Source organism: Carex rostrata, chromosome 16, assembly GCF_964058835.1.
Source record: "Carex rostrata chromosome 16, lpCarRost1.2, whole genome shotgun sequence".
NCBI lineage: Eukaryota > Viridiplantae > Streptophyta > Magnoliopsida > Poales > Cyperaceae > Carex > Carex rostrata.
In genome coordinates, this window is record NC_135933.1 from 279,211 (window position 1) to 295,741 (window position 16,531).

A 16,531-nucleotide genomic window follows, 5' to 3' on the forward strand; every position below is an offset into this window, starting at 1 on the left:
TCCTGATGTTATATTGGATCTAAAAAAAATATTTTTTTTATTTGACCAGCTTCCATATATATATTTGTTGGCGAGCATAAAATATATATATTTTTTATTTACCATCGATTTATTGGAGCTCAAAACCAATTAAGAACACAAAATAAAATTCATGAAACACAAAAAGAAGTACAATAGTTGAAGAAATTTGGTGCAATAGCAAAATAAAATAAAATTCAACCACATGTATGGCACTCCCTCTTTCATCGTCTCCACCAGTGCAAACTTCAAAATATGAACAAATATTTATATCATTAATTGCTTGCCTGTGCATCTTCGATACATGTATTATTTAAATTGAAAGACAAGGAAAATCTAGCTAGCATACCAAAAAGTGTACCTCTTCACCGCCGATGGAATAATCTCAAAAGGCCTTGCTCAAATGAAAAAAAAATAAAAAAAATTGAAACCATGAACTGTAATACTGCAATTTAGTGTAAATTAAAAATACAAAAGATGCTCAAATGTACATAAGAGATTTGAGAAAATAAACAGTATGTACCTTAAGTATAATTTAAGGGCATAAGCCGGGGCATCATCCTTCATCTGATTCCATGAACTTGGAAGAGATGGATGGCACATCCTTGTCAGTTTTCGTCTTCTTCGCCTTTTTTTGACATGATCGAGACAGAGATCGCTAAGTTGAGAGGCGCCGGAGACAGAGAGAGAGACGGAGGAGTTGAAAGGCGGGTTTGATTTTTGCTAAGTTGAAAATGAGAGGTGCGAAATAAAAATAAGAACCCTAGAAGAGAGAGAGACTGAGACAGAGAGAGAGACAGAGGAGTTGAGAGGCGGGTTTGATTTTCACAAAGTTGAAAATGAGAGGCGCGGAATGAAAATAAGAACCCTAGAGAGTTATCAGGATCGGTTGTTTCAAAATAACCGATCCTGATAGTATCACTATCAGGATCAATTATTTCGAAACAACCGATCTTGATAGTATTAGGTTCGGTTTTTACAAACAACCAATCCTAATTAATGAACTATTAGGATCTGTTGTTTGTAAAAATCGATCCTGATAGTATCTGGATCGGTTCTAATAGTTCATTTATTAGGATCGGTTGTTTATAAAAACTGATCTGAATAGTTTTTAGGATCGGTTTTTTTAAGAAAACCGATCTAGATAGTTATTAGGATCAGTTGTTTCATATAGCCGATCCTGATTCTAGTTTTTTCACTAGTGATAGGAATAGATAATTGTCTATTTTTGAATTTTGAAAATTGAGTATAGGTCTATTTGTAATCACTGTTATTTACTCTTGAACAGTTTACAGACTAAATTCACAATCTGCTGATTGACTATTTCTTTTAAAAATTATGACTACGAGCATGGCTGTACGTAGACACGTACTGTCATGTGTAGAGCTGGAGAGAGCACAAAATTGTACAGAAGGAATCATAAAATAAAAAAAAATTGTATAGAGTGAGGCTAAGAAGAACAAAGGCGGTGGCTCCAATTGTGTATAGAACCTACATTTAATTGCGTGAAGAAAAAACAATGGTTAGAGAATAGAGAGACGGTAGGTATGAAGCATGAATTCACATCCCTCAGGATACCTGACTGAATACAATTATAATCCGACGATTCTTTTAGCACGAATCTCAAAACGGACCCCTACAGTCTCCACAGGAACTAGATTGAGTTTGATCCAGTTAGGATTAATCTGACCCGTCAGTTTTAATTTGCTTGAGTCAGGTACCTGAGAGTAGAGAAGGAAATACACAATACACGGTGACGTGATGTGACAAAAACGTCGTGATTTGCTCACATGGCGAGATCAGTTTTTTTTTTTCATGTGACGTGATCAAAATGGTGGTGAACGATCACGTCACGTGTAGTCACGTCATGATCATACGTGACGTGATATAAATTAGTCACGTCAAATTTTTTTTTATATTTTAATTTAAATTGTTGAAAATACAGAAAAATATAAAGAATATGCAAAATTCTAAAAAATTTAAAATAAGTAATAATGTTGCAATTTTTTTTTTAGGAAAGATCTTAACATCTGACATAACTTTAAAAATTCAAATTACAAATATTGAATAGACTAAATTAGAGAAAATAAAAACCAATACTACATGAGTACCAGTACCACTGAGTCTATACTAAAAGAGAAACATGAATATTCTATACATACCAAAAAAGTTGAATATTCTATGTTTCATACCGTAACATAAAATGTAATTTTCGTTCAAATGCAGTCACGCTATGCAACACGCAAATCGCATCACATAATCAATACACGTAACGTGACGTGACTAATCACATCGTGACTAATTTCTTTCTCTACCTATGAGGATACCGATCCATGAAGCATGGGGGTGTAAATTTACTAGCGTCTAGCGGTACGTACGGGTGCCTATAAACCACAGGTGTATCTAAACAGATGGACACTATATATATATTCCAGGATCACACTGGACTAATCTCGTGCAAGGGTAAAACAGGAAATCATGGGCGTGGGTCCCATATATTTATATACGACAGGTGTACACGAGCACTACATAATTTCGTGGATAAAATATATATATATATCCCAAATATGATCACCGCATTAACATATGAAAATATCAATTTGCAAAAACCATAGAGGCGTTTGCATATGATAATGTCCACAAAAACTTGTTTTCTCAGAAAGATTGGGACTCCAATTTTCAATTTTGAAGTAAAAAATAATGTTAAGATAACCACAAAATTCTCAATAATACAAGAAATCGCAAATTTTGAAAAATTCTAAATGATACAACCACAAAAAAATTCACAATATTATGTTAAGTCCTAAATAATACAAGAATTGCAAATTTTGAACAGGGGAGTTTCCACGTATCAATAAGAACATGGTCATTTGTTACTAAATTAAAGCTGATTCTTATACCTTGATACTTGTTTGAATATAATTGGAAACAATCACACCAAAATATTATTTGTCCAGGTACCTCTACTTTTCACAACAAAAAGAATGATAAAACGAGAATCATATTGCTTGATATTGAAGGAACACTTGTTGTAATATGTATTAATTAATGTAGTTTAATTACTATTCACATACTAGCTAGCCCTTTGATATATGTTGTATGCAGCAGTCTGGACGAACCAAGGTTTTAAATAGCAATTATCACGTCACAGCGGAAAGGTTAAAAAAAAAGAGTAATTATATTATCCCCGCAAATCTGTCCCCTAACTGTCCCCGCCGAACTCCAATAATTAGTCGTAACAAATTAACAGTGAAAGTTACCAAATTAGAAACTGAAGTCTCTCATCCGCCTCTTCATGCCCTTCACAGCCTCCGTCTCTTTTCTTTCTCAGCGTGGTGCACCGTCGAGATCCGGCGAGGAGAGAGTGGTGCACCGTCGAGATCCGGCGAAGAGATCCGGTGCGATCCGACATAATCTTACTTCGTCTCCGATGAGATCCGACGGGGAGAGCGTGGTGCACTGTCAAAGGGGGTCCATGCTAGCCCAGCGAAGATTGTCAGAGTGCAATATATAAATACTTAATTAGTTAGATATAAATACTTAATGTTGTCAACATATGAATACTTCATATATACATTAATTAGATACGAATACTTCATTTGTTATATATAAATACTTCATACCTTCAAGTATGAATAGTGTTAGTGTCAGGTGTGAATACTTACTATAAAAAAGACTTTTTAAGTGAATTGAAGAGGTGTCTTGGAAGAGGTAAGTATTAGTTAGATATGAATACTTCATTATTTATATATGAATACTTCATTAGTTAGATATTAATACTTCATTGTATAGATTCGCTGTAGTTGTCTCCAATTTTGACAAATGTCGCTTTCAAATAGTTGCGGTCCCCAATCCAAGTTGTCAGACGTCGTCAGTGGTCCCTCTGGTCATTATTGGTCCCCAAGATTAATGGTCCCCTCCAGTTTGTGTTTACATATGACGAATATTATAAATAATAAATATGAATACTATAAATCTGTAGGTATGAATACTATACGTTTTGACTTGAATAAAATCGCGTTAACCCTGTTCATTGGCTGTAGTTACCACGTGCGCGTCAGTTAGTGGTCCCTCTGTTGTACTTTTTTGTCTTTTAGTGCAGGGGACAGATAGGGGACGGAATGGGGGTACTGTTAGTCGTTCCAAAAAAAAAAACTATTGCGAATAGCGTAGATATAGCAAAAGCTATCATACATAGCCTTTTTTGTTTAACAAATTATATTTTATATTTCTACTAATTATCAATATTATATAAAGTCTCATAGATCAATAAGTAACACAAAATTAATTAAAGAATTAGATTATTCATATTGAACTAGTACAAAGTCCAAATTATTATTCATAATATCTCTAATAATATGATAAACTGTCTATCTTTTTTTCCATTCAAAATAACATAAGCATAATGGTATAAATTATATTTTTTTTTCTATTAAAAAAACATAGACATCATGGAATAAACTATCTTTATTTTCTATTAAAAAGTAAAATTAATCTTTAAATTTAATTTTTAGTTTGAGCCTTTATATAAAAGGCTATGTGGCATAGCATGCGATATAGCGCGTAGAGTAGATAGCGGACCGCTATTACTGTTATAGTGGTCTTAGCTGGAATAGCACACTTTTATCCCATAGCGTAGCTTTCAAGGTCCGAAAACGCTATAGCGCCACTATTGCGTCGCCATAGCGCGCTATTTAATTAGAATACTGGGACGAACATAAAGGCATTATTTTTACATTTTTCAAAGTTAATTATTTGTACCGAGGATGCATATAGAGAACAAAATTAGTATCTTGGAATTTAATTACATCATAATTCTAACTTCGATCTAATAATTTAAAATAATGGAGTAACAGTGAGAGATTTTTATGAAAAAAAAATATATAGCGATGAATTATAGTCCACCCTGTATATTAATAATTTTTTACTAACAACAACTTTAAGTAATATTTTAGAAATTGTACTATGAAGACAAATTATACGTACATTTTCATAAAGTTTTGGACGTTTAACATACAAAAAAGACAGTAAAAATATAATACTATATATTTTTAAGATTATTTGAACTCCCATCACAGACCACACTATGATTTTATGGTTGTAAAACATAAAAAGAGAGAAATACAATTGGTTTGGCAAAAGTAAAAATAGGAGGGATTCACATGCATGCCTTTCAATTAAATTAAATACCTCTGATTTTTAAGTTTCAGATAACAGAGTGAAATTGTTAAATGTGATGTATATATATAATTATACCAATCCAGAAATTAGGAGAGAGTTTGCCGGTGAACTTTTATTTATATTTCATTTGAATGAACACCTTTCATATATGATGATAATCCTTCAATCTTATTTGATCTAAATTAATAACATCTCATCCCTACATTCTTCGTGCAAACACACAATTCCCCTATTAAATAAGTGCTGATTTCTATGAGAATCTCAGCCGAAAGAAACTTTCTTCTAATTTGGTCAATCCTCTTAATTAATACATCCATCAAACAGAAATAATTAAAATTCACTCGATCATTTTGCCATTTTAAATTTGAGCAAAAGACTGAGCTTGAATTATATATATATATATATATTTTATGATTCTCCGTATTCTTGAATCTGACAGAGCGTAGGCCTTTGAAGTAGCATGTCCTTTACTCCTTTACACATCTTCATAAATCATAATGCAAAATGTTCATTTCAAAATGATTGACTAATTAATCATGTAGGGACAATCCATTACAAAAACCATTAACTATTCAATACAACCAATATTACCAATATTCTCAGTTAAACCTTGCACAGTCATCAAGCCCTAGCACTATTGCAGCATTAATGGAGTTGTTGAGCTTATATTAGTGATTCAAGCACAATAATATTAATCATGCATGGTTCAGCCTCCTTCATTATCATGCCAACTTGTTTTATGCATTGAATTCTTTAACTGTCCATTTCCTTGAATGCCCAGTCAAGCAATATATCCATCTCTATCTATATAGTCTAGCTATATTTCCTTGAATGTTTCTATTTTGTTTTCCATCTTAAATTCCGTTAGCATTTTGAATAGAAAAGTATAGAAAAACTTGATTGAAATAAATAACAAAGTTGAATGGCTAAAAATAAACAAATCAAACTTAAGTGACTAATTCGTGACAAATAACAAAGTTTAATGACCTATAACGAAATTTACACAAAGTAGTAATTTGTATTTGAACCATATATATATTTCTGGTAACAGGCCACAGAAGATCGGAATTAGAGTTCGGTGGTGGGCCCACACAACACTCATTTTGCTGGTTGTCTTAACACCAAAACCAAACCCATCTACACCAACACACCCATCATTCATTTCATTTCATTTTATTTCATTTTATTTCATTGATTCATTCATCCATTGCCCCCTTTGACCTCCCCCAACCCAACCCAACCCTAACCCTTTCCTAAACCCCACCAGGCCTCCTCTTCTCTCTTCTCTCTTCCTCTCCTGACCCCTCGTGCCCCAAAATGGCAACAATCTAAGAAACCAACCATGCTTGCTTATAGCCAGATCCCTCCTGCTCTCAAGCCTCTTTTTCTGAGCTTCCTTTAATTTGTCATAAGATATTAGACTTGCTAGCTCCTCTCCCCTTCCAGTACTGTTCCATTCCTCGTTTAGTATACTTTAGTTTATATATCTAAAAAGAAAGATTCCGGGTTTCCATCATAAAATAAGAAGCCAGAACAAAAAAAATTAGATCTGCCGCCTCCTGCTCTTCTTCCACTAATAATAAAGGCGTAAATTAAGCTTCGAAATGGATCCAATAACAGCATCTGCGCATGGACACCATCTGCCTCCACCTTTCCATACCACCAGAGATTTTCCTCACTTACACTACCAGCAGCAGTTCCAGCATCTGCAGCCGCAGCAACTCAAGCTTGACGACCAACACGGCCTCGCGATCGGTCGTGGCCTCAAACGAGAATTCGAAGACAACAACAACCTCAACAACACTTCTAATGAAGCCGGCAATAATTCCAGCGGCAGCGGAAGCGGTCCTGATGGCAAGGATCTCATGGCTCTCTCCCAGGCTGAAGGAGCCGGGGAAATCATGCGCCGACCCCGTGGTCGACCTGCCGGGTCAAAAAACAAACCAAAGCCACCAATTATAATTACCAGGGACAGCGCTAATGCTTTGCGCTCCCATGTAATGGAGATCGCTGGAGGATGTGACATAGTTGATAGCGTGGCTACCTTCGCACGCCGCCGGCAGCGTGGAGTCTGTGTTCTGAGCGGCAGCGGTGCAGTCACAAATGTCACGATAAGGCAACCCGCCACGCCAAGTGCTGTAGTGAACCTTCACGGACGGTTTGAAATTCTCTCACTTTCAGGTTCATTCCTGCCCCCACCGGCCCCACCAGCTGCCACGGGACTTACGGTTTACTTAGCTGGGGGTCAGGGTCAAATCATTGGAGGCAGTGTGGTTGGTGCTTTGGTCGCTTCCGGCCCGGTTATCATCATGGCAGCGTCGTTTGGAAATGCTGCATATGAGAGGCTACCCCTTGAAGATGAAGAACAAATTCAGATGCAACAGCCGATGGGGTCACCTGGAATGATGAGTCAAGCTCACGCTCAGTCGCCACCAAGTCAGACACAATCGCAGCTGTTGGCCGACCCAAACACGGGTGGTTTTCATGGGTTGACACCAAATCTGTTAAATAATGTGCAATTGCCAGCCGATGCATACGGTTGGGCGACAGGAGGCGGGGGGCGGCCTCAGCCTTACTGAGACTAAACTTTGGAATTTTAGTTAGTGGCTTTCTTTCCTTTGTTAATCTGTTTTTCTTTTCTTTTCTTTTATCCTCTTGTTATGTTGCTTCTTCGATCCTTCTTTTTTACTAGTGCATGCATGATTGGTTGTGCTGATATAGGATGAAATTATCACGAGATAATTGTCTCTCTCTCTCTCTCTCTCTCGCTTGTGATCACCGAAATTTGAATGTATAATGATATGCAATTCCAAGAAGATCGATTCTGATGAGAGGAAATTCGAGGGAGATTGAGAGAAAGGTTAATTATCTCGATCGATCGGTTGCAATCGGCGATCGATGTCAATTAATTAATTGAACAAAATAACCATAGCGCGCATGCACTGATCATGCTGCTTCGGATGGATGTGGTACATTAATTTCCTGTTGTATTAAATTTTGTCATGTCTTTTGGTTTGAGACGTACTGTTAGACTACTGCATGCAGTTTCACATCCCGAGAAGATGATATATATATATATAACTGTATGATCAGACTGGAAGATGAGAGATACTTCTACAAAAGATAAGTTCAATGTACTTTCTCTCTGAAATAATTCCTTTCATCCTATTAGCTATATATGTATGAGATCTTCCAAGTACAATCCTGTAGTTGTCTTCTCTCTCTCTTTCTCTCAAACAACTTATTATTACCTCATTTTACTTTACCATAAAACATGAACATATATAACCTAACAAAGCAAATTAACAAGAGATATTGAGATTCTGTTAGAATCATGATATCTCTGAACAAATATCGGTTTGACAAATAGCAACAAATGGTTGTCTCTATGTGTCTCTCTCCACAGACCACAGGGAAAAACGAAACAAAAAAACAAAAAAACAAAAACATATATTAAAATAACTTAAAGGATGTTTAATTTTTATAATGGAAAACTTTGTCTTGTTTGCCTACCATGATGATATAGAAAATTTTGAAAATGGCCAGTGGACGAGTCAATGGCACTTTAGGTCTAGGTCATTGATTGGTGAGGGTTTTGATTTTTTATTCAAGAGAGGGAGAGGGAGAGAGAGAGAGAGAGAGAGCGAGAGAGAAAGCCGGGTCTGTGGGTGTCCGTGTACTGTGGTCTGTGGTGGTAATGCCATATGCCATGCACAAGGTATGGGCTTACTGAGAAAAAGGAGATGTGGATTCATTTTAGAGCACTCAGAGAAAAAAAGGGCGATATGATATGAAATTATGAAATTATGAATAGGGACTGCATCACACGTGCAATTCTCTGATGCAGCTCCTTTTCGAGGCAAACAGATGGATTGCAAGCGCAGGAGCTGAGCTCAGTCAGGGATAAGCAAGGCACCATACCTAGTCATGAAGTGAACACAGAGATAGAGAGAGAGAGAGGTGCATGCTATTGCTAGCTAGTGTGTCAACACGATCTGTCAAAGTATATTTTGAAAATGCCAAAAGGTTCTTCTTTTTAACTGTAAGTCTCAGTAAAACAGACAGATCTTTGAAGGAGATTCTCTTAATTAGATATATACATGTCCTCTTGTATATATACATGTACTCAGGGGTGGACGCAGGATTTTGATCAAGAAATTATTGAATCGGATTTAAATAGATAATCGGATCCAAATCCATTAAATAATCGGATAATAGATAAAGCATGATAACAAAAACAACAAAAATAGTATTATAACACAATTTACTTCCATAATATTTAGATAATCAACTACTAATTAAAACATGACAAAAAACCAACAAAATGGTATTCTTTTGCATAACAAAAACAACAAATATTATTCTTTTACATATTAAAAACAAAACAAAAAACTAGATACTAGATAATTAAGTCAATGGAGAGAGTGTTCCTTTACGGGTCTTCATAGATTGGAATCTTTGCATAATTCTTTCATCATCGACACGCATAAACAACTCCTTCTCAATGTAAGTAACCAACAAATCATTCAACCATTGATCTCCCATGGTACTTCTTAAGTTATTTTTCACAAAATTCATTGTCAAAAATAGCGGTCGCCACCAGCAATATCAATGCCAATTTCAATAATTTGTAAACCAAGGGATAAACATTGTGTTTGTTTGTTTCCACCATTTTTTGAGAAAGTTCACTTAAGCTCTTTAGGTCAAAATCTCTATCATCTTTCATATCTAAGTGGTAATTCTCCAATTGACTATCTAGGGTTAATATATCGTATTGGTTGAAATCAGAGGGATAAAATTGAGCAAATTGAAGCAACCTATGAAAAAGAGTTCGGTATTAGTTAAATGATGAAAAAGAAATACAAATAAGAAGTTCGGTAATAATATATGCATGAAAAAGAGTATTACCTATCTTTGTTAAATGATGAAAAAGAGTTCTTCGGATCTAAGCATGACATACAAATAAGAAGTTAGGTAAGATATCTCAGAGAACGCGGATCACTTATTTACAAAATTTAATATGCAATGGGCCAGCCATTTTAATTTGGGCTGCAGGGTAGGACAATAATAATTTTCAGGGTATGACAAAGGCCCAAAATCCAGTCTTTGTCATATCCTGAAAATTATTATAATGAGCTATTTAATATACATAGTTTAATAGTTTAATCGGATCCATTCACTTCAGATTAGAGATATTATGGTCTATGGATGTTATAGCCAATGTTATAATAATTGCACTTTGGACTGTGTTTAAGTTGATTGATAATTTTGTATGGAATATGTGTTTAATTTGTATGAATTTGTTTGATTTAGTATGCATGAATTTATTATGTGACTATGTTTGTATGAATTTAGCTATAAAGTTTTAACTAGTAAATATACAAATTTATAAATCTGTCAAGCTAGTAACAAGCTAGCTCGGCTCGCTCGGACAACTCACGAGTTGGTCTTGAGCAATAGTTTTAACTCGGGACCTAAAATTCAAACTCGCTCGCTCAGCTTGACACCCCTACAAACTGAATACGAGTGTGACCTAACTCGCTCTTTAACAACTCGTTGCCACCCCTAGTTCCCATTCCTTTTTATTACTTGTTGTTCACTAAAGTAGCTTAATTTTATGAGAAACGTGAACCGTTGGATTTGTTAACTTATACGGTTATCTATTTATAACTGTTGACTACTAAAATTTAATCGTTTTATATACATTTATATAGTAGTTAATTATTATATAAATTTACTTAATAAATGCATATTAATTAATAGTTAATAAATAAGAACATGACCTATATTATGTGGGCAGTAAATTAAAAATGGATTCCAGAATTTTATAGGGTGATGTGATGATGCTACAACTTTGCATAAATTATCGACTTAATTTATTCTCAAGATGCATGGTAATTAAATTGGTAAGACACTAAGACCCTTAACTAGCTAGATTGCACATATATATCGCTTGTATTTTGTGGTTTAGTTGCATCTTTGATTGGACAAGCACCATGATAATTAAGACGACAAATAGATTAATTTGATTCACATACAATGAAAAATAAAAGTAACATTGAAAAGAGCTAGCGTGAGTTCATGCAATTAAGTCAATATGGGCAAATGCCTTGGTTTGCGGAGTTGCAGTAAATGTATATAATATGCATGATTGCATAAAATTAACTTGATAACTAAGGTAATTCTTGTGTTGGGACATGTCTTTTTCTAGTAATGTAAATATATGCAGCTGGTACTAGGGGTGGCAACAAACCGAACCGAACCGAACTTACCTTAGGTTTGAGTTTGGTTTGAATTAATTTCGAACCGAACCTGGTTTGATTCGTTTCAAACCGAACCCATTTCGATCTACACATTTTTCGAATCGAACCCGAATCAAATCACGAACTAAATTTTTTAGCAGTCCTAGTTATACCGGTAGTTTATACATTAATTTTTTCTCGCGGGACAATTCACATGGCTTCCTTTTACCGGTATGAACTATGAAATGAGTGTTTTTAAGTTGAAAAATTGTTCATGAAAAAATACATCAGAGACGGTTTTCCTAGTATGAACTATGAGAGACGACCGAAGAGAGAGGAGAGACAGTCATCTAGTCCGGAGAGAGGAGTGACAGCCGGAGAGACAGCTAGTCGCCGAGAGCGTCAGCTAGATTTTAGAGCTAGAGGGAGAGTGAGTTAGGGAGAGGTGGAGAGAGAACTAGGTTATTGAGATTTGAGAGCGAGGGAGTGTCGGCTAAGTTAAATTATGACTCTCTATCTTGGATTTTAATTTCATCAGGTAAATGGACGGCCAATGTTATTATGAGATTCGAACCATAAAAATGATCGAACCCATTTCGATCGAACCAGGCTAGGTTTGGGTTTGGTTTGAATTAATTCCGAACCGAACCTGGTTTGGTTCGTTTCAATTCGAACCCATTTCGAATCGAATTAAACTCGAATCAAACCCGAATCAAACCCGAATCGAATCACGAACCTCGAATTTTTTTGCCAGCCCTAGCTGGTACAACATGCAGAATATCAAATAGGTGTGTTGTAATTAGACCTATCTAATATTTTATGGGAAGCAATATTAATTTAATTTATGACACGAAACTATATATATAATATATAACATAATATATATGTCTTCGTGTGTGCTTAAACATAGTACGTACGAGTTAACATATAAATTAATATTCACAAGTCACAACGCAATCTATCAAATTTAAAATTGTTCCTTGATTAATTTGTGCATGGACTTACAAGATATATATATGGAGGCTCCCCAATCACTAACTAAATATATATATGGTTCTGTAGAACGGCATTCATTCCAGATTATTTATTTTATAAAGATATCCTCAGTCCTCTACTATTTTACGAATAATTTAATTTATGTCTTTTCACTAAAAAAAAGGCGGTACTTTTGGTCTTTATGAAGTCACAACTCACAACGAGGACTTGCTTTAATTAAAAACAATTAATATTAGGTTTAAAGAGACGGATATATATATATATAATTGATACACATATATGCACCTGTCCATATGCGGTGTAATCATGAAGATGAATTAATTAAAATGAAGAATCTAAAATCGGTTAATTTGCTGCTTAATTATTTTCCCAAATAAAGAATCTAACCTAGCTAGCTAGCTTGTTCCACAATTCTCCCTGCAGCTCCAAAAGCCCTCCTTCAGTTCCATCGAAATATATATATATATATTAAACCTTGTCTGGTTAATTATATATTTGGGTTATGCAATAATTAATCTTCAAGCTAGGAAATTAAACATGATGCATGTGAAAAAATCGTGGCTTTCCATGCATTAATTAATTCCGTTAATTTCATTAGTGATCTATTTAGTTTTAGTATGTATTAATTGTTTGAAATAGAAATTAAGTCTAGCAAGTACATTTCTCTTTTCCTTTTTGACAAAGATTGTATAATTAAAACTTTACTTACCATACAATTAAGATGGGCTTAGGAGCGTTTAATTTGATGATTCTTTCTTTGTGGAGACACCGATCGAACGACTAATGCTTACCATACAATTAAGTTTGTGGTATATATATATCTGCCTAGCTTATTGACACCGATCGAACGACTAATGCTGTGCCAAAACCAGGGAATTACTCTTGCATTTTATTACATATTCTTATTATTTCTAATAATTTGTATATCCTGGGATTTTTAAATAGATCGAGCACTGAGCAGAGTGTTTTAATTTGAGGAAGAGTCCAAAACTTGAAAAAATGCCAATTAGCAAGACAACTTTAACGATCGAGGTTACTCTTACTCCAATTTGCACTTTCCTCAGATTATTATTTTCTATAAATAAATTTGCAATTTTGAACTGGCCGCTTCGAGTTGAATCTCAACAAATTATATATGTACCGAAATATAGCGATAAAAGTCCAACATATATATATATAAAGAACTGAAATACTGAATGAGAGGATACGTTTCAAACACAATAAAAGCATTAATTTCACTTGCTGCTGACCAATGTTAGCTACTGGGCTGCTCTAAGAGCAGTGTCTGAGCCCTCTACTAGGACCTATATATATAAGATCCATCCAATTTAAAATGGATGGCTCTAAACCTAACCAATCCACAACACAACCATATTGTGGCCGAAGAACAATATTAATATATATATATATATATATTTTAATAGAACAGAGGTCAAGCCTCTATTTGATTGATTAATGAATTGTTACATAGGTTATGTTACAAAATGCCTTTCTGACATGCTTTTAAACTGCTCCTTCTCTGCTATATTCCCACTATTCTTGTATCTGGTCCATGAGATCCCTTATTTGGCACTCCGAGTCTCTGAAAATGCGTGTGCACCTTTCTCTCCATATTACAAAGCTCATTATAAGAAATAACGATCTTTCTTTCTTTGTAAAGTTTGTGCTAATAATCGGATGTATTGATTGCTCAAAGTTGGGCCTTCTTATGAGATATTTGAAATCCAAGCCATCATGTATCCTTTGCGCTATCTGACATTCATGAAAGAGGTGCTTAACGGATTCCGCATTGTTTTTGCACATAGAACACCTATTTACCAATATCATTCCTCTTCTAACTAGGTTATCTATTGTTAATATCTTGTTGAGAATCATTAACCATCCAAACACTTTGAATCTCGGCGGTGCTTTGGTTGACCATATGCGATGTATTTGACTGCCTACGTATGGACCATCTTTCATAGCCAGATATGCTGATTTGACTGTGAAAGCGCCTGTGTCCGCCCAATTCCAGGTTGCCTCGTCCATTTCTGCCGTGATAATTATGTCGCCCATTTCATCTTTAATTGCCTGTAATTCTGTTGCTGCTTCTTCTGAAATCGGGTCCCTAAGTGCAATATTTATTCTCATCATCCCTGTTATGACCTGGGCCAGTGTCTGTGTATCTTGAGATGCATATGAGTACAGTACAGGGTAGTTATCTTTAACTATTCCAATTCCCCAATTGTGATGCCAGAAACATATATCCACACCCCTACCTATTTTATATGTAATCGTTTTATATGTAATCGAGTTGTTCCAGAATGATTTTGCAGATCCAATAATTTTGGAGATTGTGACAGGCATGAAATCCATATGCAATAGTATCGGTTTTATGAGGTTATTTTGCGGTTTGACCCATTTCCAACACCATTTGAATAGGAGGGCATTATTGAATTTTTTGATATCCATTACTCCTAAACCCCCCATTCTTTTCGGCTTGCACACTAACTCCCAGCTTGCCAAACTCATTTTCTTTTGCGTTGAAACACCATGCCAAAGAAAATTTCGTCTAAGTTTATTTATCTCATCCAGTACCCATATTGGTAATTTGAAGCAGTACATATAATAAACTGGCAAGGAAGAGAGTATCCCATTAATCAATACCAATCTTCCCGCAATTGACATCTGTTTTGCCGCCCAACCCGCCAATCTATCATTAAATCTCTGAATAAGTGGATTGTATGCTACCTTGTTGTGTTTCTTTTCGGACAGGAGTAGACCTAAGTATGTGATTGGCAACTTACCTAGCTTGCAACTCATTCTCAATGCTAGGTTCTGTCCCATTGATTGTCATCTCTTACAATGACCAGTTCGGATTTACTCAAGTTAATTGCCAAACCCGAAATCTTGTGAAAGATCATGAAGACAATTTTAATCATCTGTACCGATCTAATTTTTGATTTAATAAATAGAAGCGCATCATCCGCGTACAAGAGACATGGTTTCATATCCATATACGAAAGGGTCCATGCTCCTGTTCGCACAAGCCTAGAACACCACCTTGATAAAAAATCCATTGCCATAATGAAAATTAGCGGTGATAGCGGGTTTCCTTGGCGAACTCCCCTCCTAAGAATGATTTTCTTCCCCAATAACCCATTAATGATGACTTGCGAAGTGCCGGTGAGGACTGAGTGGTTCACCCAAGCTATCCAACTTGACGGGAATCCCAACTGCTTCATGATTTTCGATAAAAATTCCCAACTCACCGTATCGAAAGCCTTATGAATATATGCTTTGAATATTGCCATTGGTATGTCATGTTGATGGGTATGGTTGAGCACTTGTTGAGCATATAAGAAACCCTCCGTTATTTGCCTTCCTTGCACAAAACCCGTTTGCGCCAGGTCCACTAGTTTATCCATATCTTTTTTAATTCTGTTTGCAAGTAACTTTGAGAAGATTTTTTGCACCCCATGGATTAAACTAATCGGCCTATAATCTTCCGGCTGTGCCGGTTGAGTTTTCTTCGGGATTAGTGCTATGTAGAACGATATTAATATTACCAGCTGCACTGCTGTAATCAACCATTGGAAACTAGAGGAATTCATGCAACTCAAAATTGATCCCAACAATTAGATTGTTTGGCACAAATATTAAAAGAGTTCCGTGCGGTGCATTACACCTCAGACCGGATTGGCCCAGATTCTGATTGGACGGTCAGTATTTAATCTCAAAAAATTTGAGTTACTTCAAAGGATTCATACTCAAAACTCGAGGGCTGTGGTGAATCTGTATCCCCTCAAATACCTAATAAATGAGTACAATACTCTCAATCATGCCAACAGTAATACAGTGCCTATTTAGATATAGAAAGGATCCATTTCGAGATTTGTCCCAAATTAAAACTAACGACTCAAATCTCATTCTACATTGTCAAGTATTGCACTGGATCTGAATTTGTGGCAAGTACAAAGTATTGCACTCTAGGCAGTTGGATGGAATAGGCAAATTATAAGTCCACAGTGTCGATCCAAATTGCTCAATATGCTCGGCATATCAAAATCTTGTTGGGTACCAAATTTACTATTAATTTTGAATGATGAAAAAAA

General features: G+C 35.5%; 1 protein-coding gene across 1 annotated transcript; it reads left to right on the forward strand.

Annotated features, from left to right (window-relative positions):
• Positions 1-6,416: 6,416 nt before the first annotated feature.
• Positions 6,417-7,950, forward strand: LOC144567388 (AT-hook motif nuclear-localized protein 18-like). The gene has a single exon (XM_078317514.1). The coding sequence runs from the start codon at positions 6,804-6,806 to the stop codon at positions 7,776-7,778; it is 975 nt and encodes a 324-aa protein (XP_078173640.1). The 5' UTR covers positions 6,417-6,803; the 3' UTR covers positions 7,779-7,950.
• The last annotated feature ends 8,581 nt before the right edge of the window (positions 7,951-16,531 follow it).

Excerpts from the sequence above, each read along its gene's own strand:
- LOC144567388 (XM_078317514.1), top strand. The coding sequence starts at position 6,804 with ATGGATCCAATAACAGCATCTGCGCATGGACACCATCTGCCTCCACCT.